Source organism: Lissotriton vulgaris, chromosome 10 (genome assembly GCF_964263255.1).
Source record: "Lissotriton vulgaris chromosome 10, aLisVul1.2, whole genome shotgun sequence".
Classification (NCBI taxonomy): domain Eukaryota; kingdom Metazoa; phylum Chordata; class Amphibia; order Caudata; family Salamandridae; genus Lissotriton; species Lissotriton vulgaris.
In genome coordinates, this window is record NC_141698.1 from 908,914,537 (window position 1) to 908,936,235 (window position 21,699).

The 21,699-nt window shown below is 45.7% G+C and overlaps 1 protein-coding gene across 1 annotated transcript in view; it reads right to left on the reverse strand.

Annotated features, from left to right (window-relative positions):
* LOC147688995 (ATP-dependent translocase ABCB1-like) overlaps nt 1-21,699 on the reverse strand; it is an 856,748-nt gene that overhangs the window by 219,606 nt on the left and 615,443 nt on the right. The window contains exon 21 of the mRNA XM_086941881.1: nt 20,692-20,769. Coding sequence (XP_086798007.1) covers nt 20,692-20,769 — 78 coding nt within the window. The remainder of the gene's footprint in view (nt 1-20,691; nt 20,770-21,699) is intronic.

A 21,699-nucleotide genomic window follows, 5' to 3' on the forward strand; every position in this document is an offset into this window, starting at 1 on the left:
TACCGCTAATTAATGGTAAAGTTCTGGTGCATATGAGCCTTTCCGCTTCAGCACTTCTATTTGTGCCCACTAATTTGCACATTGGGGTAAGCCAAACGTGCTTTGGGATTGCATATACAGGGCAGACAAACAAAAGATGAGCAATAGTTTCCTTTTGGCTCCCACAAGCAGGGCAGATACTACTTGCACCAGCCCACCTAGAAGTCAGTGACTTAAGAGGTAGAGATCCAGCTCTAAGCTGAAAATAAAGCTTCCTATCTTCAGGATTGGTAATAACGTCCCAGTATAATTCTAACCTGGGAGTAAGCTTTGGCCCTAAAAAGACTTCTGCCACAGTGGAAGAATCCGTGCCACTCCAGATGCGATATGCCGCCAGTTCCCAGTACTTCTCCTTTAGACACTCTTAGATGGTAACAAAGCGACCACAGGATTTTCCCACAACATTTGCATGCCTAATGCAACCAGATAATTTCTGAGATCCCTTAGCCAGCTGATCTTGTGGAAACCATCGGATTTTACAACATCAATGAACCGTGCGGCATAAGGGGAGAGCTCCGGTGTAGTCCAGCGCCTTCGCCAATATAAAATAGGGGAAAGATTTGCTACATATGCGATTGCTTTCCTACCCAAGTCGTATCTGAGTGGCTTTAGTGGGGTACTCTGGGGAAGACCGGTGATACTGCGAAGGAACTTATTTTCAGAGAGGGTTAATGGCAATATTTTCTCAAACCCCCATAATTCTGCGCCATAAAGTGCAGAACTGAGAGCTTTAGCTTCATAGACTTGGAGAACAGATTTGATTGGGTTTGTTAATGACTTATTGTGCTCCAAGTTTAAAGCTCCTGCATATTGCCGGTGTTTTAGGGCAGCTATATCTATGTGATGGCCCCATTTGAGATCTCTTGCTAGATGGATACCCAAATAGGTAAAAGCCTTGACCATTTCAAGAAGTTGACTACTCATAAAAACCTTCCCTTTAAAACTATGATGCAGATTAAAAACCATAAATTTAGTTTTTGTCATGTTAACTTCCATGCCTCGGTCAGTACAAAACTCTTCAAAGATTACTAGGGCACGCTGTAGGCCAATTGGAGTTTTGGATTAACGTGTCGTCCGCAAACATTAAAATAGGAATTTTAGCGCCAGCTAGAGTGGGGCATTTGTGTTTACTAGGGACATACGGTCAACTACTCCGTTGATGTACAGAGAGAATAGTGTAGGGGCCTTTGCGCAGCCTTGTCGCACACCACACTCAACCGGAAATTGGGGAGTGACCTTTCCCTGTCCACCCCATTGGATTTTGGCATAATTACCATAGTTAAAATTTCATCAGATAGACCTAATTTTTTTTAAACCACCCATAACTGTGAACGGGAAACAAGGTCAAAGGCTGCACGTAAGTCAACAAAAGCAGCATAGAGGCTGCCTTTGCCCAGTGTCACGGTCTTCTAGTGAAGTAGAGCAAAACGGAAGACTTGATCAATAGTGATAATGCATTTACAAAAGCCCGCTTGAAAAGGGGACAATATACTATTTTCCTCAACACAGTCTAAAATTTTATTCAAGGTCATCCTCCCAATTACCTCTTCAATACTGTCTATCAAACTGATGGGCCTGTAGTTTACCGGCTACGCTTTATCACCTTTTTTGTACACTGGGATTATCACTGCCCCTTTCCAGGATACCGGGATCGGGGCACCCTGGGCCACAGCATTAGCCAACAACAAGATATACCTGCCCTACCTACCTTATCATAGAGAAAGACATCCACAGGGACCCCGTCTGGTCCCGGTGCTCTTCCTCCAGCCACTGGGTTAAGAGCCACTAGCAAATCATCATCATTAAAAGCTTTGTATATATAAACGCAAATCTAAAATCTTCCATTTCATTATCTAGAGGGTTACACGCATATTGCTGTCTAAAGTAATTTAACCAGCCTTCCTGTGTGACGTGATTTTGGGGAGGGTCAGACTGGCCCCCCTCCCCCACTTGACAATATTCCAAAATAACCTAGTATCCTTATTATCACTTGCCTCTTTAAGATCCTGTCATCGGAGCTCATCCCACAATTTCCTGGCCTTATAGATAGTTTTTTTGTACTCCTGTCTGACTAAATGGACAGCATCCAATTCCCCACCCCTGATAGCTGTGCCAAGAACGATTCTAGCACGCCTACAGTCATCGTTATACCATCTCAGTGGTTTGGGGGCAATTACCTTCTTAGTTTTAGTTGGCATAAGAAAATGGGCCCTAATACAAGCAAAAATACTGTTGTGCAGTTGAGTTACATGGCTCAGATACTCTCCTGAGCTATTTACATGATCTAGGTCCAATATGGCTTTGTCAGCTTCCTTACTTATGTTATTCAGGGAGTTTGGGTTAGTCATAACGTGCGACTAGTTAAGCCGGCGCATATCATTAGTAGGGATAATTTCAGGGGCACAAAGCTCGGCCCCATCTACCCCTAGTTGTTCTGACTTCCACCATAGATGCATAACACACAGGGGGTTATGATGATCACTTTCCATACGGTCCTTGACCGTCATGTCCACTATTGTATGCCAGAACTTCATACTGCAAAAGAGGTAATCAATCCTGCTTTTACTACGCCCGTTGTCAAATGTATTAGCCCCAAACCTATCTTTCAAAGTTCTACCGTTTAATGCCCTCAGTCCCCTTTCATAGCAGATAGCATTAATCTGAATGACAGCCTCTGTCCACTTTTTTACGGGGTTAAGATCCAATTTCGGTACCCCCCACTGGCTATCCTCATCATTAATAAGGTATCAGTTGGGATCAGCCACGGGCTCAAAAGTTGAGTTTAGATCTCCAGCGACAACTACACTACTGTCTGCTGAGTGGAGTTCTAGGAGGGAATCCAAGGCCGCTAAGACCCAAGCCTACTACGTTCCATGAAATTAACGTGCACCTTCTAAAATTGTGGCCTATGGATGGTGGGGTATTTCCTTCGCTTAATGGGTTTGCACTGGACTGTCTCTTTGGTCTTAAGTTAATGCGGTTATTTGACTGAATTATCTTTAGGGCCACCCACAAAGTGTTACTAGGAATACCGACACTGTCAGATTGATCCTCAACACTATGACTAGGTCTGCACCTTTTTTCAGAAGTGTGAGTAACAGTTTCTCCCCTGCCATAGTCTCCCACTGTAACACTAGAGGAACTTGAGGCGAGTTCAGCAGGGAGTCAATAAATGTTCTCCAACTCGGAACCTCCAGACCTACCCCATTGGCTTTGCCAAGAAAACGAGTGAGCTTGGAGTGGAGGGAAAATCTTCCTTAACTGGATGCGTGAATATGCTGGTGGACTAGTTCTAAATTCAAGGGCTAATACGTTTTCAGCCAGTAGCTCTGTCTGTAATGTTAGTTCAATAGAATCATATTGCTCAGAGGGGAAACTTAGCCTTCTCCCCTTAATAATGTCATCCCTGAATACCTAGTGGCACCATCTGACATATCGTAGCCAATGAATAGCTTAATTGGTTAGGGAATCAGCACTCTCATTATTTCTGCCCGGAGCTATTTTGTGAACATTCGTCATACATATTTTGTTTGCCCTGTGTATTTCACTCATATATGGACTCTCCCTTCTAATAGGGGTCTTGTCTTTACATGCCATCCTATTGTTGGCGCTCCCCCTAGTGTCAGCAGGCAAATACTCCCGGTCAGGTATCTTCATCTGGTGCATTGACCTATTAGTTAGGGATAAAAGTGGTTTATTTTGGACTTTCAGGGATGACGTGGGTCTACTTTCCTTGGCTACCTCATTATGAATGGGGATGGTTCTACGCCCGCCGGCCACTCCCTTTTCCGTAGCCTTCAGGTTTGCCAGTCCAAGTTTCAAAGGGAAAGAATTAGTGTTAGTTGCACTAATGTTAAACAAAGTGTGTGACCCCCCGTGAGGTGCAGGTCCTACCATGGCAGTTAGATTTACAATCAATATTTTCATGGACCCAACCTCATCCCTTAAAAGTGATACTAAATTCATTAGGTCACATATATCTTGTGATTCACTTCTACCCTTGTTACTATGTGGAGTTTGGAGATCTGGAACATGACTTGGTAGAGAGTTTAAAACAGGGTCCACACCTATTCTGGTGGATTGTGATGTTTGTAAGACAGGACTCTCGTTGTGTATGTTCGCCAGGACAGAGAACTTATTAGTACACGGTACTGGTGGGTCACACACAGATGGATGGCTATTGCTAACTACAATAGATTCATCAGTACCCTTAGGTCCAATGGTCTTTCTCAATGGGGATGAGGACCCCATTACATCAAAATCACTTCCATTTAACCCTTTTTGTTTTGGAAGGAACATAGCAGGGATAACAGGGGATACATTATCCTCACATTCTACTCTCAAACCACCTGTATTCTGTTGAATAGGAGGCCCACCCTTATGTACGCTGTTTCCAGTAGTCAAAATTGCCTCACACTCTTAAACAAGGCCATCAATATGGTCAAGGACACAATTAGAAGCAGCATGTCTAGTCATCTTTTTAGCATTCGTCCCCTTTCGCTGTTTAGAGGGATTAACAGTCTCAGATCCCCCGTCCCCCTTCCATTGACTTGCGCTTTCCCATACCAATGAACCCCTCACTTAGTAAATATAAAAAGCCTCATATGATAACAATCAGCACTATTAGTACTCAGATAGCCCACTGTGAGTGACAGGGAGACTTACAGCTGGCCACAGGGGAAAGCAATAACAATAGCATGCAAACAGTACCTTCCTCGGTTCTTAGGATCAGTCAACACTTTGTTTAGAGGTGCCAGAAACTAGAAGACTGAAGATTTCAGGGGGGTGGCCCTGCCCTGGCTCTGAAGGGCACGGGACAGGCCCGCCCTTGGGCCGGGCTTGGTCCGAGCAGCGCCCTGGCATCCCCGCGTGCGTCCCGTGCTGCGGGGGAGCAGCGCTTCATTTGAGGGCCTCCGGCGCCCTCTGGTGACGCGTGTCACTGGTGACCTGCTAGGCTCCCTGGGATGCATAGTCCTCAAGCGTGCAGAAGGCATAGGGAAGCTGATGGAGCTCGGGTGGCCGTTCTTCTCACGTCAGTGAGCTAAACAAGGTAAGGAGATCCGGTGTGGTAGCTGGTTGTAGCAGTTTCTCTCACGGCAATGACAGGCTGAGTTGGCGCATCCTGCGCTGCGGGAGAGCCGCGCTTCCTTTGAGGGCCTCCGGCGCCCTATGGTGACGCGTGTCACTGGCGACCTGCTAGGCCCCCTGGGATGTGAAGTCCTCACGCATGTAGAAGGCGTGGGGAAGCTGATGGAGCTCAGGCGCCCTTCCCCTCACGGTGGTGAGCTAAACAAGGTAAAGAGATCCGGTGTGGTAGCTGGTTGTAACCGTTTCCTTCACGGCAATGGCAGGCTGAGTTGGCACGTCTGAGTTGTATATGTTATGCAGTCAACCATTAAACACATTTCTTTTAAAAAAAATTGAACTTTGTTCTAAATGCAGCAACATTATCTTTAAGGAAAATGGCCTACATTGTTCAAAATGTTTTTTCTTTTACCCAAGCAGGCCGCCATCCCTGTGATGGCCATCAAATGGACAGACTTAAAATGTATGACCTGCATCACTGATATTCATGCTTTACTAGTCGCACAAATACTGGTTGCAATAGGTGACCAGACAGTTGTGACCAGTTTGTAATGCATTTGGTTTCAGACTTGTGTTTTGTGTGGCTCTGTACCTCATAAAGAAATCAAATAGCATCTTCCTTGAGATGAGTCTCAGATTGTCCCCAACAAGGAGTCAGAGACTCTTTGGATGTTTCCTTTCTCATGATAAAATATAAACAGCTGCTGGTTCCTTGCTGTGGCACAGAATTGTGTTTATGTGCTTCAGGAAGAAGGCAGATATTGTGTTGTTCTCATGCTAAAACATATCAAAACACTGCCTGGCTCTTTGAAGGGGCAATGATATAAATCTCTCACTTTCCAATCCTTCTCTTAGAGAACCAATATGAAATTGTGAAGCTGTGTGAGGGTCAGAAATTGAACAGTTCTAGTCCAGCCTCTCACCACATGGGTCGTTTCTATGCTGAATTCTACAAATTAGGTAAAGGGAGATTCACTCTTAATGTTGTATATACTACAAACATGGATAGTGAAACTTTTGGATCTTTACCATCTGATCACACTCATTCCTAAAGTCAAAATACCCATTACATTGTGCCTTCTAGCAAACGTTCTCTCTGATTAAAGAGGATATCAAAATCATAACCAACTTCATGTTGAAGAGATTGTGGTGAGTGAACACCAGTGTGGTCGAAGAGATACAGCAGGTCATCAGGAATTCATCTACATAGATTACCACACCTCTTGTGGAGTGAGTGAAAAAGCCTCTTATGATAAACTCTCCCACTCTTCAGATGTCCAGGAATGTTGAGTGGGGGTTCATAATCAGAGCCCTGGAAAAGGCCAGACTGGGACAGAAGCAACACTCCCTCTACAGAAACCAAAGAACCAAATAAACTGAAGGGTCTTTCTGTCTGGCTTGTTCTCTGCAGAGAAGGTTGCTAGTCAGGATGGCCCCTTATGCTGTTTCTTATTTTTATTAAAGGTGGAACCGCTCTATGCAACCATTCACCAAGCTACAAGAATCAAAAGGATGCTGACCCTAGCAGGGAATCCAAAACACTCACCCAACTATCTCGATGCCATTTTTCTCATACTCACTGATGCCAGGACTTTATTTGGATTGTTCGCAGATGTAAATAACTTGGCATCCTTGTTAAAAGAGGCAGAGTTCCCACAGTATGACCTGTTAAATTTCACTACAAGAGCTGTAGGCTCTTGTAGCTCCGAAAAGCACTTCTAGTTGTCTAAAGTGGACTAAAGATTTAACATAGACCCTGTTTCTCTGGAGAACAGGTGGGCCAGGTTACCTGGGATATATCAATGGGTGGGTCTGCCCAAGGAAACGTGCTGAATGATCTTCTGAAAATAGACATCAGTCTTACAGCCAGGATTGTGGTGCTGGAATCAATACCACAGGTGGGAAACCAAGTCGCAGGCCCAGTGGGGACAGTCATGAGGACATCTGAATTCTGTGTGGGTTGTTTCCAATAAGAAAGCCCAATGGTTCTACAAATGTGGTGGATGAAACAGATAAACATATTCCACACTCTGGGTGATAAGGGAGATGTTATGAGGTCCTGCATTGGGTCTAGCACTGCACATCTAGCTGTAATGATCTGTAAAGTGAGATTGAGAGTGGCTTGAGACCCTTCCGGATAAGTAGTTCCACTTTACAAACCCCTGAAGGATTGACAGAGAGGGCCCCCTTAGGTATGACAGTCTATTAGCCTCTCCTGGTCCTATGCACTTTTGGTGGCATCTGAAGAATCCATATACCTGGGGGTATCCCTGGGGGAAGGGTGGACTAGAAGCCAGCATTTGCATGCTCTTATACATGTCATTGTCTCCAGAGAGTGCCCTGGAGAGGACCAGTTCTTCAGGAGGCTCCACTATGTCCCTCCCCATGCCCGTGTCTGGGGGAACAGGTGTACAAAAACAGTGATGGATGGAATACCGGAATTAAACTCAGCTGTTAATTATTCAGGTCATTATTTTGCACACTATGCCATCTGAGTATGCAAATCAGGCTTGACCTTCCAACTGGCAATCCAGGATGGTTTCACCCTAGTTAGGGCTCATCAGCCAAGTATAGCTTGATTCCAATGACACAGTTTACACGGGACCTAGATCTGGGCATACCAGTCCCATTAGGGAGACACAATGAAACATACAAACACGTGGTGAATTGAATGCTTGAAGGAATGCTTGCAGGAAGAACACTGGGCTTGTGCTGAGGTTTTTGGGAGAAAGGAAGACTAGGTACCCTATTCTCCTAATGGCAAGACAAGTGGGCCACACATGAAAGTGGGTACTGCAAGAGCAAGCTCTCTCCCCAGCTCTGGAAGTGCCTGACAGATTGCGGGCTGGCCAGGTCATCTCACTACATCCATAGGTGTCTCACACATGAGACACAGGGGCATAATCTCCCAGTGGAAAAATAAAACATAAACAGCATCAGCAGTTACATACAGAAAATATAAAAAGCAAAGGAGTAGAGGTCCATGACATGGTCACAGCAAATAAATAAGCACATGGTAAAGGAGTGCCCCAGAGTGCACTGGTATGCTCATTCACTATTTTGGAGCATTCTAAATACATAATTAAGTCTGGGAGCGGCATCCATCTTTTTCATTTGTATTTTACCCCAGAATTAAAGTTGTAGGTCAGACCATCAGAAAAGTCTGAATCACTCTTATACCACAATAGCTATATATTATCTACAACTTGTTCTTCCAGTCCCTTATTCACCAATATACTAAGATATTTTAATCAAAATGTTTTCTAAGTGAAGCCATGTTCATTGACCCGTCTTCCCACAAACTAGTCATTGGCAATGTTTCACTTTTGCCCCACTTAAGCCTTGAGGCCCTCCTTACCAGTCACCTTGACCACAGCAATGCATTCTATAGCAGTATCTCCACATGGCTCTTGAAGAGATTCCAGACCATACAGAATGATGCAGCCAGACTCAACCTGGACCTCCCCAAGTGGAACCACATCACCCTCTACCTCAGGAACCTGAACTGTCTCCCCAGCCAGAAGAGATGCCAGTTCAAGATCCTCACGCCCAGCTACAAAGCCCTACATGATCAAGTAGCAGGCTACATCAACCACCAACTTAACTTCCATCTGCCACAAAACACCTGCGCTCCTCCTCACTAACGCTTTTCAACACCCTCACATCTGCCACAGTGGGGGCCTCTCCTCCTAAATCACCACCAAGACCTGGAGCGACCTGCTCCTCCACCTCCTAACAGCAGTCCTGGCAGAATTCAGAAAGAAATTCAAGACCTGACTCTTCCACAGAGACTTTGCACCCCAGCTCCCAGATAAAAAACAGGGATGACAGTGCAACACTCTGCAAAGACTGATTGATTAATTGAGTTTGAGATGGTTATATGACGTTACAATGTATACTTTCACAACACATGCTTTAACAACACATTTTTCACATTGCAACATCCTTTACAACGCATTCCATTACATCGCATGACATGACATCGCATTTTAAGAAACTACCTTTAAAACGCATTCCATTACATCGCATACTACCTTTACAACGCATACCATTACAATGCATTTATGGTAAGTATTGGATAGTACAGGGGTAGAAATTACTATTCTAACTCCAGGGGGTGCAACAGTAGGGTAAGTGTTGGATAGTGTAGGGGTAAAATTTACAATTCTAACTCCAGGAGGTGCAACAGTAGGGTAAGTGTTGGATAGTGTAAGGGTACTATGCGTTGTAATGTTATGCGCTGTAATGTTATGCCTTGTAATGGTATGCCTTGTAATGACTGAGTTGTAATGACATCTGTTGTAATGGTATGCGTTGTAGTGACATGCGATATAATGGTTGCGTTGTAATGGCATGTGATGTAAAGGATGTTGCGATGTGTTGTAATAGTAGTGTGGTGTAAAAGTTGCGTTGTAAAAGTTGTTTCCCGTACGACAAGACAGAGAAGTCATAAATCAAGGACATAAGACATGGGACCGAGACATCAAGTTCACAAATTGTTAGGAGAATATTGTTACCATACAACATCATTTTACTTTGTCCTGCCTCAGTTTTGTTACCCTGTATCTGCTTCCTCTGTTGGATGGCAGCTGTCAGGGGCTCTAAAGCCAGTAAAAAGAGCAGCAAAGAGAGGGGGTACCCTTGTCTCATCCTCCTGTGTATCGTAATATATGTTACATGTGGTCCCCACAGTCTTTGTGGGATTGATCCAGAGCCACCCTATTTTTGCAATGAAGTCTAGACCCAGGCCTGATCTTCCCACAGTTTCCCCATTCCACTCTATCAAACACTTTTTCAGCATCTAATGAGAGTAGCATGTTATCATCTGCTTCCTTCTTCATTTGCCATGATATATTTGTTAGAGTCTGTATGTGATTTCTGGAGGAGCCACCTGGCACAAATGCTACTTGGGATTCAAGGATTAAGCTCAGCAATACCTTTTTCAGTATTATTGCTAATACCTTGGGCAAATTATTTGATCAAAGTTTATGAGTGAAATTAGACTTCAAATGGCTCAGCTAGGGCGATATTTACCTTCCTTAAAAAATCCGGCTGAACATTGCTTTATTGTATTCAGCCTTCACTTCAACAATCTTCTCAGCTTCCTTAAACTTTTTATATTAGTGCTTTATTCTGCCTATATAAGTCATTGGGATACTCTTCATCCCATGGGGCTTAATTAAATGGCAGGTCAGCAATTGGCTCAGCAATCTCCTCTTCTGATATTTCTCCCTCCAATAGTGTATGGCCTTCATTGGAAAGAGTGGATAGGCAAACATTGTCCAACAACGCCCGTTCACCTTGGTGCACTCTGGCTCTTCTGGAATGTACAGGTCTGAGAAACTGAGCATATGTTTCAGCTATCTCCACTGTGTGGGTCACTAGCAAATGTTGGCTGTTCCTTGTGGCCAGTATAGTTTGAAAGGCGTAATTCCTGTATTAACTGTGCCACCAGAAGCCTACCTACCTTTTCTCATGGTTCATAATGTTTCCACTTCAACACAATAGTGCACATTTTGCCTGTGTCGTAAAACAGGTATTTATGTCAAACCTAGCCACCTCTAGGGACTGCAAGAGTTGTTGCGTAGGGCTATAATTATATATTGTCCGAACAAGTAGCGTATTTCTATTTCTAAGCAGTTTCGATCTTTTTGTGATTTATTGTTCCATCTAACAGAGTCCCTCTTAAGTTAGCCCTGTAACTTGGTCTTACCAGTTGCCAAAGAGCAGCTCCATACAGTTGAACCATCAGCTACATTTTACTGGTATGCTCTGCACCCAGCTCTCAGCTACCCCATGTAGAATTATTTACATAAACTTGGACATGCTCCTGCTCCAGAGTTGTACTTGAGGTTATAGCATATGCCATTGCTAACACTACATAATTATTGAAGGGCCCTCAATGCCATAAAGATTTCCTCCCAGGGCTAAGATGTATAAAATGTTTAAAATGCTGATAGTACGCTTACAGTATTCTAAATTGTATGTGTGCACTATACTCCTGGTTTAAATGCACTCACATTTATTTTTATATTAGCATTGAAATGTAGTGTACATATTTAAGTAGGACTTTATATGTATTAAAGAAACTAATAATTCCAGTATGTATAATGTATAGTATGAAATATTGCTTGTGCAATGTAATTAGTGTTTAGTTTAAGTTGCCTGAATTGTAGGCCCAAACTGCAGGTTGTTTTGAGTTTCCTTTCTCCTTGGTTGCTCAAGAATTATAATTAAATTAATCCTTCTTGTACTCGAAAACAGTGTGTTCTGATCCTACTGCAGGTGTGGGAATTCGACCTCGTTATTCTTAGATTTAAGGAGATACCCGGAATGTCTTTGAAGAAGGCTGGAAGGCGAAAAGGGAGAACGCATATCGTGCCTGGCCTATCTGGAAACCAAGGCCACTGGAAAAAGAATGAATTAACGCTTCTGTAGAAACATACTGAAAGATGTTGCAAGTAGAAAAGTATACCTTGTGACATATTGGGGGTTGAACATTGCCTTTTTGTATGATGCGCAGGGACAGATTTGACAGACTTCTGCTTATTTCGGAGGAGAAGAGCATTTTAGAACGAGCTCAATAGCTTTAAGTTATTAAACCCATTTGATGTGAGTACTTATCAGGAAGTCAACATGTTCTGACACTTTTGGGATAGGATACTGGGGAAATAGGTAGGATTTTCAGTGGAGAAGTATGGCTCACTGGTTACAGGAGGCAGACCCTGAAGCAGAGGTCAGACCTAGGACCAGGGTTCAATTCCCGACACGGCAGGGTCTTGAGCCCAAATGTCCATGGACTCGATAATTCTCGCTTTGGTGCCTATTCGAATCGCGGGTTCACACTCTGCAACTCTAGGCATTAGCTTGCTTAATCTCCACTACGGCCCCCCTGCGGTGGGATGCCTGGCTTTCACCTTGGGGATGGCCAGTACATGTTATCTCACATGAAAAAAGCAAGGACAGGTTCTTAAAGCAAGTGTCGAGATGCCTCACGGTGATTTGAGCGCTATAAAAGAAGACATGACATAACATGTAGAGCAGAGTAGGGAAAGATATATTTGTTTTCTTCTCTAAAGAAAAGAGAATTGGATTCTGCTTCTATTCTTTGTTGCGTTTTGATTTTGGAGTTCATCATTTTATGCTTTTTGTGCCGAATGAATTATATTCGTAAACTCGGCTCTGTATTGATTTTTATGGACCTATATACTCTGATATTGAGATGTGTTTATATTCAATTATTTTTGGCCTTATCATGAATCCACAAAACTGGAATTCAGAGTCTGTGGTCCTTCAAAAGCATGACTAAATTCAAAGTATAGCCTTGAATTGTTTTACACCCCTCAACACGTTTAGCAGGCTATAATATACCATCTGCCTTGAATCTAGTAGGGAAGGCAAGGAGTAAAATTTAGCGTAATCAATGCTTACAATAATGTCTCAATGTTACTATATTGAAGAGAGTTGCCACACACGGGGTAGTAACTGGACCGATCTTAACCCTTAGCGGAGCATCGTTATTCACTTCTCACCTTCTTAGTCACCACTTCTCTATCAGCTCAGTCTTTCAGAGGGAAGTGGGATTTGTCTCTGCCGCTATGTGATGACCTTAGGGACTCTCGAGCCTCTCCTTCTTCCCACCTCTTGGCCACTACTTTCAGTCTTCCAATTTCTGGCATTGATTTGAGATTTTAAGCCCTCTTCAATTCGTAGGAAGGCTTGTTAAAACAATGATGATCGATCCTCCATTAGTACGGTGCAGTATATATTCTGACTATTCCAACTTGCCAGTTATTTTTCCAATTTTCGGGTTCAATTAAATTTTTGTGCTTATCATTCACCGTAACCAGCACTGTAGCATGTTTGATTAGATCAAACGGACTGTTCATTATCTGGAGAAAGAGCCTCAGTGCCAGGAATTCTTTTGCTCCTTACATAGTATCCTGTGAAAATGAATGGTCCATTGTGACGTTTCACTGCTGGGACCACCAATCTAGTCCGTTGGTGACACAAGAAGTAAACCTCAATAGGCCTGGGTGCCATTCAGTTTCAACCATCCCTAAATCAAATACCTTGAACTTCTTAGAAGTCATGGGGGTTTCAAAGATGAGGCCTGTTTTCTCAGTAATGAAGGAGGTTAAGAAGCCAAAAATAGCCTCTGCCTGTTCCGAAAAGGCCCAAGAAACATACATTGTTTTTCTTGCTTCTTTCTTCCATCTCCACCAATCTCTTCTGCATCATCCAGAATTCCAAACTAAGGACAGACAACCTGGTAATAGCCTCCATCTGATCCTCGAGTGCTCCCACTTTCCGCTTTTTGGTCTGTGGTATCACGTCTTGATTGAAAAGTTCCGAGATGAAGACAGGAAAGGTTCTTGATATCTGGAAGCAGAGACTAGTTGTGTTGTCATTAAAAGTCTTCTGTGTTTCCATTGATCGATAACAAATATCGCCGTATAACTTTGCAACCTTTCCCTTAGACAATTTTGGAAAAGAATGAATGAATGAATGAATGAATGAATGAATGAATGAATGAATGAATGAATAAGGTATTTGTTGAGCACACGGTGGCCGAGCGGCTTACTGGCGCTGAGAGCTCTACTGGACAGAACAGAACGGGGCTGAGGAGGTTAGCAGGAGTAGGCCTGGGCAAACAAAAAAGTGTTAAGCGCTTTGCGGAAGTGTGAGAAAATGGGGATAGAACGCATGGATAGAGGAAGGGAGTTCCAGAACCGGGGGGCAAGAACAGAGAATCTAGTACCACCAGTGCGGGATTTGCGATAGCGGGGAACAGTAAGGAGGGCAGAAGTAGAAGAGCGAAGGGTACGGGCAGGGGTGTGAGTGGAGATCAGGGTATTGATGAACGCCGGAGCAGAGCGATCAACAGCCCGGAAAACTAGGCACCCTAGTTTAAATAGGGATCTCTGCAAAACAGGTAGCCAGTGAAGTGATTTGAGGACAGGGGTGATATGGTGAGTTTTGGGAAGATGAAAAATAAGACGGGCAGCCTGGTTCTGGATTGCTTGAAGACGGCGGGTTTCGTAGGCAGGGATGCCCACGAACAAGCTGTTTCCATAATGAAGGCGGGAGGTGATGAGGGCCGAAATGATAATTTTAAGGGAATCCAGGGAAAAAAAACGGGAGATTTTTCGAATCAGACGGAGGGAAAGAAAGCAGGAGGACACTATAGAGCTGACCTGGCCATGCATTGACAGGTCCTGGCTGACATTGATGCCCAGCGTTTTAACAGAGGAAACCGGGGTAGGAGGGGGGCCAAAGATGGGGGGCCAGAAAGCAGAGGACCAAGGACTGGATGAGCCACCAGTCAGGACAAGCCCAGTCTTGTCTGGGTTGAGATTGAGATGATTGGCGCTCATCCATCCGGAAATAAAAACCAGAGTGGAACGAAAAAATGATAAGGAGTGAGAAGAGGAGGAAAGGTCAAAGACGAGCTGGAGGTCATCTGCGTAACTATACACAGAGACCCCCAGATCAAGAAGAGAAACAATAAGGGGACAAATATAGAGGTTAAAAAGAAGAGGAGAGAGGGAAGAACCTTGAGGAACCCCACAGGACACCGGGAGGGGAGAGGCGGAAAAACCAGAAAGGTGAACAGCTTGTGAACGTCCTGTAAGAAAGGACGTGATCCAGGAGAGAGCAGAACCCCGAATGCCCGCTGCGCCGACACGGTCAAGTAAGATGGTGTGATCAACCGCGTCGAACGCAGCGGACAGGTCGAGGAGAACCAGAGCTTGAGGGGAGTTGGTATCGGCCTTGGCTTTCAGCTCATCAAGAACCGCAAGCACCACTGACTCCGTAGAGTGGCTCGAGCGGAAGCCCGCTTGATGGGAAGCGAGAAGATACAAAATGCATGATCTAACTATCCAGAAGAAAATGCCTGTTTTGATTTAACTGAATTCCATTTCTGGCCTCACTACACCACTAAAATGACCCTTGTGACCATGTTTGACAACCATAGATCCATTTTGGACCAGGGAGATTTGGCTGTCTTGATTCCACTTGATCTCGCAGCTTTTGACAGGGTCTCATATACCTACTTTTTCTTTTTTTAACCTTTGAAATAATGGCGTCTGTAACCAAGCTCTTATTAGGTTGTACTGTTTTCTCTCTAGCATGAGCAAATTCACTGTGCTTCCAGCTTTATGCTTTTCAATAGTCACCAGCACCTGCTGGGTTCATCTCAGCTCATCTGTTCTGTTCAACATTTACATTTCCTCTCTAGTGCCCCTTATTAGATTGTCTGTGTTTAAGTTAATCTCCTATGCAGACAACGCTATAACAAATAACATAAGCTCAACAGGGAAAAAAATTTAACTTTTGTTATTCATTCTTCCACCTGGTTCCCAGTTTGGTGATCTTCAAAAGTTGGCCCTAAACTCACACCTATTACCACTTCTGAAATCCAGTTTGAAAATAATCTGTCACCACTTAAGTAATTACGCTCTTCCCTTTTTAGGCACAAACACAGAGGTCCAGGTCCTAATTGTTTTACATCCCGACTACTGGAAAATAATTCTACCTCGTCATCCCTGCTTACCTTCTCCACTGTCTACGTGTTATCTGAAACATAGCCTCTGGTTTTATTCTGAATCTTCCAACCGTATGTCAGTATCCATCATTCCCTCAAAAACTACATTGGCTTCCAATCCACAAATGTTCCATTTTCAAATCTCCCTGCCTAGTTCATCAATAATGTTCAATAATGCTAGTCCATCTACTTCCGTCTCCAGTTTCTTTGGTCTTGTCCTTCGGGCAATCGTCCCTTGCTCACAATTATTTAGGTGGTGGTGCACACAATCGACATAGCCTCACTGGTGGGAGTTCTTTTTCATACCTGACTGATAGTCATTTCAGTTCTCTCCCTTTCTCTGTCTGGAATATCACTCCTAACCTCTTGTCTGAAGAAAAAAATGGTCTTTTCCGCTGCTGGTCAATCACTGACGATAGTGTCTTTTCTTGTCTTTGCAGACTTGTAGCTCGGAGGTGGGCTGTACAGTCTCTCTTTTCCTGTTCCACATCCTGTGGAATTGTAGATGGAATGATAGGGGGCATTTGTGTGTTACCTTCCGCTGTATCATCCCGGTTGAGGTGTTCTGTTCAACTGGTGTCTGTTTCTGACAGGATCTGCAGTTGTAGGATATCCCTCTCACGGATACCCCTCTCTCGTGGGTGTGCCCTCTCACTGGACGACCCGGAGTCTCGAACCGCATGGTCGGGATTCCTACACTCGCCTTGGCGATGTTCTTTAGACCAGCCTGGTCTTGCGGTGTCAATGCACCTGGAGCTGTGGTGAGATCCGTTTTGGATTCGGAGACGGTCTCCGTGAGTGAGGTTTTCCTGTGGAATGACGTGCTTGGTGACCTTCCTTACTCCAGACTGCTGAGCGACGTCCGACTTGCCTCTCTCGCCTTGACTCCTCTGCCACTGGAGTCACTTGGGTGGCCTTTCCTTGCTGGCTATCATGGGACTGTGTGTACCGTGCGGGGCTCCGCATGAGCCGCGCAAAGGTGTCGCTGAGGAACTGCCAACGGATTCACAGCCAAGTCGCTCATGTAGCCTCTGAGGGTGGTATCGTTGTTTTGCGGTTGTCTGGTGATCTTGTGGGTGACCAGTCTTCAACCATAACCTCCATGCTTCCTGCGCCTGACGTGGAGCTACTGCCGACACATCTCTCCTGCTCTGGCTCCCTTCGTACAGGAACTCGGTTGAGGTCCTTGTCCCCTGGACTGCCACATGACTGCGTGGGCTGTGTGGGCCTTTGTGTAGGCCGCACTTAGGGGTCGCTGCGGAACTCCCAACAGGGCCACGGCCAAGTCTTGTGTAGTCCCCAAGGATGGATCTTCCAATGGCCGGGTGTGCTTGACTTCGGCAGGCTGTAGGTTCACAGGGTGTACAGAAGCTTCCTGGGTGATTTGCCTCTTTGACCCCTGGTTGTTTGGGGCGTGTGTGGATTCACTCGGGTGGTGAGATGCTCCTTGGTGATGATGCACCTGGATAGTGATGGCAGAGTGTTGAATTTCTTCTGTGGGTAAACAGGCGGTGATAGTCATGCACCTCTTCACCTAACTCCATCGGGTGTTCTCCTTCTGATGTGTGTTGTGGTGTCTTGTCACTCACACCTCTTTACTCATCTCCTTTTCCTCTTTCTTTCTTTGTCATGGCACCGTGCCACTCAGGATGTGTCATCCTCCCTTACTATTCTCTTTTTTTCATGGTGTCGTGCCACTCACTCGCCATCGTTTCTCTCCTTGGCCTGCTTCTTCCTTCTTGCGACCAACCTAGGTGGTCGGCTTCTTCCTCCTTTGCGACCAACTGGGTGGCCGGCTTCTTCTTCTTTTGCGACCTACTGGGTGGTCGGCTTCTTCTCCCTTGCGACCAGACCGGGTGGTCGGCTTCATCCGGTAAGTCTTCTTGCTTCTGGTTGTCTGAGCAACCATTTCTTCCTTTCTGTCGTAGTTTGCTGGCTTTGGCGCGCTTCTAGAGGCGCTCTGTGGTTGCTTCAGTGACTTGCTGCTTTGGGCTACTTTCTTGACTTCTGCCCAGTGTCTGTGTCTTTACTGTCATCTGTACCGCTCAACATTTGCTTTATGCGCCTTCGCCAGCAACGGCTCGTGGAGGGAGTTACGGTGGGGCAGGAGGGTGGGGAGGGGGAGGGGCAGGGTGGAGGTTGCTAAAAACCGGCATATGGATAATTGCAGGTAAGTAAACAATTTAATTAATAAAACGAATTTCGTAGTGCGCCTTGCATCGCAAAATGCAATGCAGTGCGAGCTACGAAATTCGTTGTATTATTTAAATTGTTTACTTACCTGCAATTATCCATATGCCGGTTTTTAGCAACCTCCACCCTGCCCCTCCCCCTCCCCACCCTCATGCCCCACTGTAACTCCCTCCACGAGCCGTCGCTGGCCTTCGCACTTGCCTGTTGCCGAGTTCCGGAACCACCGTCGGTTCGTGTGGTAGTGCTCCTGTCTTCTCCATGCTGCTGCAGCGATGGCCTGTGGCCACCAGGCATCGGTGCACTCTATCCCGGCATGGCTTTAGTGCTTCTGGATGGTTGCGCCACTGCTCCGTCGACCTTTCTCCGGGTGAATACCTTTTTGCGCGCTGATGGCTACGCTCCTTGTGTGCTTCCTTGGGCGCACTGGCTGCGCGCTCTCTTGAGTATTCTGTGTGGAGTTGCTACACTCCTGGCGGGTACCTTGTGTTTGTGAGTTTCCCTTTTGCCTCTGTGTATAGTCTTGGCACCACTGTAGTCAGCGTTGCTGTGCATTCACTTTCATGCTTGGTAGTCCTCACTGTGTGGAGACAATGGCTACAGACTTGTTTTGGGGTTTTGCATGACCCAGTCTCTCCTTTTACTCGACTATGACTGAAATGCCTCGACCACAGTAGGTGCTTTCCTCTATATTGTCCCTTTAGCAACCTGTAGTAGCAGAAAACGGCCACTAGATAGCAGGGTAGGGTTAATTTATGGCAGCTCACGGCCTTTTTCTTGCTTCTAGAAACTCGCTCGGTTCTGTGGTGTTTGTTCTTGTGTCCTGCCCTCGCAACCAGTCCTGGGGGCAGAGGAAAATGGAGGGCAGCTTGTGGTGGGCGCCACCTCCCCTCCAAAACAATAGCTCAAGCTGCAGACACCCAGTGTTCCAGTGAATGCTGCCTGCCATGTATTCACATCTCAACTGTCCTAGTCGGCATCAGAAACCCTGCCCTGGCTGCGGACCTCGCGTCCTTGGCATGGTGAGCTATTTTAATATATTTGTTCCCCGGGCCATGCTGGGGGGCCACAATGTACGTTCAGTGCTCTGGCAGGGGGACCTCTTTTCATTCCCCGTAGGCGTCTCCCGTTTCGGCCACTCACTAGCAATTGCTCCCCTCGCAGCAGGCCTTTATTCTTCCCAGGCCGCACAGGGGGTGCTGGTGCCGCTCCGCTCAGCCGCAGGCCACTCTCTGTCTCCCCCTCATTGCTTGCTGCGCTGGGGCTAGAGCGGAGCGACGGGGACCTCTGGCTTAGATGCGGGCAGTTGCCTGTCCTCGCAGGCAGGGGAAACGGGCACCAATTGTCTTCTCCAACGGGCGGCCTCCTATTGTTCATGTGCTGCACGGGGCTAGGGCTGGAGTTTCTTTCACGCTGGCCGCTTTGTACGGCCACAGGCTGGCCGCTCTCTCCTCCACCGCCGCAGCCTTACATGCTGCGCATGGTGGGGGAGGCTGGAACTGGTGCCAGAGTCCGCTCGCTCCGTTGTGGGGCACAGTTGGCTTTCCTGGTGGACAGGGGAGTGGGTAGCTACTCCACTCTACCTCCCTTTGCAGTCCGCTCTGCTCTCCACGCGGGGGGGGGCTCACCACGGGCACATGAGGTGTGGAATGAACGCAGGCTTATTGAGGAGAGGGGTGGCCTCCCGCTGGCTTTGCTTTGCATGGGGTCACTTTGCTTCCCTTTCTGTCTGCGGCCTCTCACCTTCGGCCAGCGGGCCTCTTCTTCCACGTGGGTGGCCTCCGCGTGGAATATCACACTTGCGGGGGGGGGGGGGGGGAGGGTCGCTCTGATGCGGCCGATGCGGGTGAGCTCCGCTTGGCTTGCACTTTCTCCCGTGGCACTCCCACGCAGGGGGGGGGGGGGTCAGCTCACGCTGGTCTCATGAGGTGCGGGGTAGGCTCCCGGTCACCTTCTTATCTCGATGCAGGCCCGGGGCTTGACACACGCCCTGCAGGCCTCTCAGCGGCCGGCACCGTTCACGGTGGGGGGTGCCCTCGAGGCAGGCAGCTCCCTCCCCTTTTCTCCACAATGTTTTTCAGCTGTGGCACGCTTGGCACAGCTTCCGCCTCATCGCCATTGTGGTGATGTGAGGGCCCTAGACCCGCATCGCTAATAATGGAAACACAAGACACAGTAGGGGGATGGTACAACTGGCCATGAGCACGTGCGCTCAGCCCTTTTTATTAGTAGGGTCATCTGACCGATGATGCCTGTGGTGGGTGGGTGTTCAGTGTGGGTTACACCATACTGCAACACTAGAATGCTGACTCTCCATCAGTACAACCCTCACAGAGCCAGTTTCAATTACGCTTTACAAGTATATTTCATTCATTCATTCATTCATTCATTGAGTGATGTTGAAGATTAGAGGTCTAATGGGCAAAGATGACTAAAGTTATTAAATGCTACCATAATAGCAAGTGTTATGTCATGTGTTAATATATTTTTAGGATTACTGTTCCTCTGAAACTTTGACAGTGACACAAATAAGCAGGCATTTTTTCAAACTGTTTTTACAAATAGGCATTCAACTGATCGTTAGTTTGAACGCCAAGGCAGCCGTAGACACAAATGTATGCTCTAGTCGGATATTATTTCGATATTCTTTTAATTCATCTTTCATAGTCACATACTGCTAGTATATGTGTGGTTAAAAAAAGAACTTTGAATCTATGCTGGAATTTGCTAAAGCCCGAAAATGTACGTGTTTTGGATCGAAATACACACATTATTAAGTTAGGACACTTTTTGAACAAAATGTGAAATGTTATGTGGAATATACACACCTGTCGAAGTAGTGCTTTAAATGATAATGATCGTAGTCTCATAGTAAGATTTCCACCAGCCTTTCCAAGAGTGTAACCCTAAAAACGAAAAACAAAGAATTCTTCAGGGCGAGCAATATGGTGAGGTTGTTGTCCAAAACGGACAAATTAGCATATCCGTACTGTCTATGACAAAAAAACGAAATCAGTTTAGTGGCTTATAAGACAAAAGTACATATTTGCTATTACAAAAACAAGGAAAACTGATATTTTTCTAACATTGCTTTCAATTTGTAACATCATAATTTAAGTACTTATTTAATATGATCAGACCAAAAAGCAAAAAAAATAAAAACAATCGCATGATTATTGGTAAAATTCAATAAGCAGTTATAAAATATTTTTAAAACTTTTTTTGTGGAACTCATCCTGGAATGTAATCTGACAAGTCATTAAGGGTAAAATTCACCAAGGCATTATGGGCTAAAAACATGCTTACGGCTTGAAATGAATTAATTTTTTTCTGTCAGGAAATATTCAACCAAATGATTCCAGATGGGTGTACATCGTTTTACTACTGCGTAATTCTACAGCACAGAAGCACACAACTACACAGTAGTAAACTTGTGAGGAGTCAGCTGTGGTTAGCCGTTTGTTAGCACTTACAGCTTGTATGCTTGTGGGCATTCACAATCTCATTCAAACTTTTTCCACTCGGGCATAGGTATGCCATAATCCCCCCAGGGACTTCCGTATGAGTTGGCTGGATTTGCAATGGAGATACCGGAGCCGGTTTTACAGCCATTGCACGTTTTTTAGCTTGAATTGGCTAAAGTTTGCTTGAACATGGATTTGGAAAACGTTTCACTATGCAATTTCTCACCATTTTCATGGAAAAAAACTACATACATGTCCACCTTTTCTGAGCAGGTGAAAGGTGTATCCAGGACTTCCAGTGTGGGGTTTGGGCAGTGGAGTAGCAAGGTCAGGTGGTACCCGGTGCGGAAAATGTCTTGTCACTCACCCCAC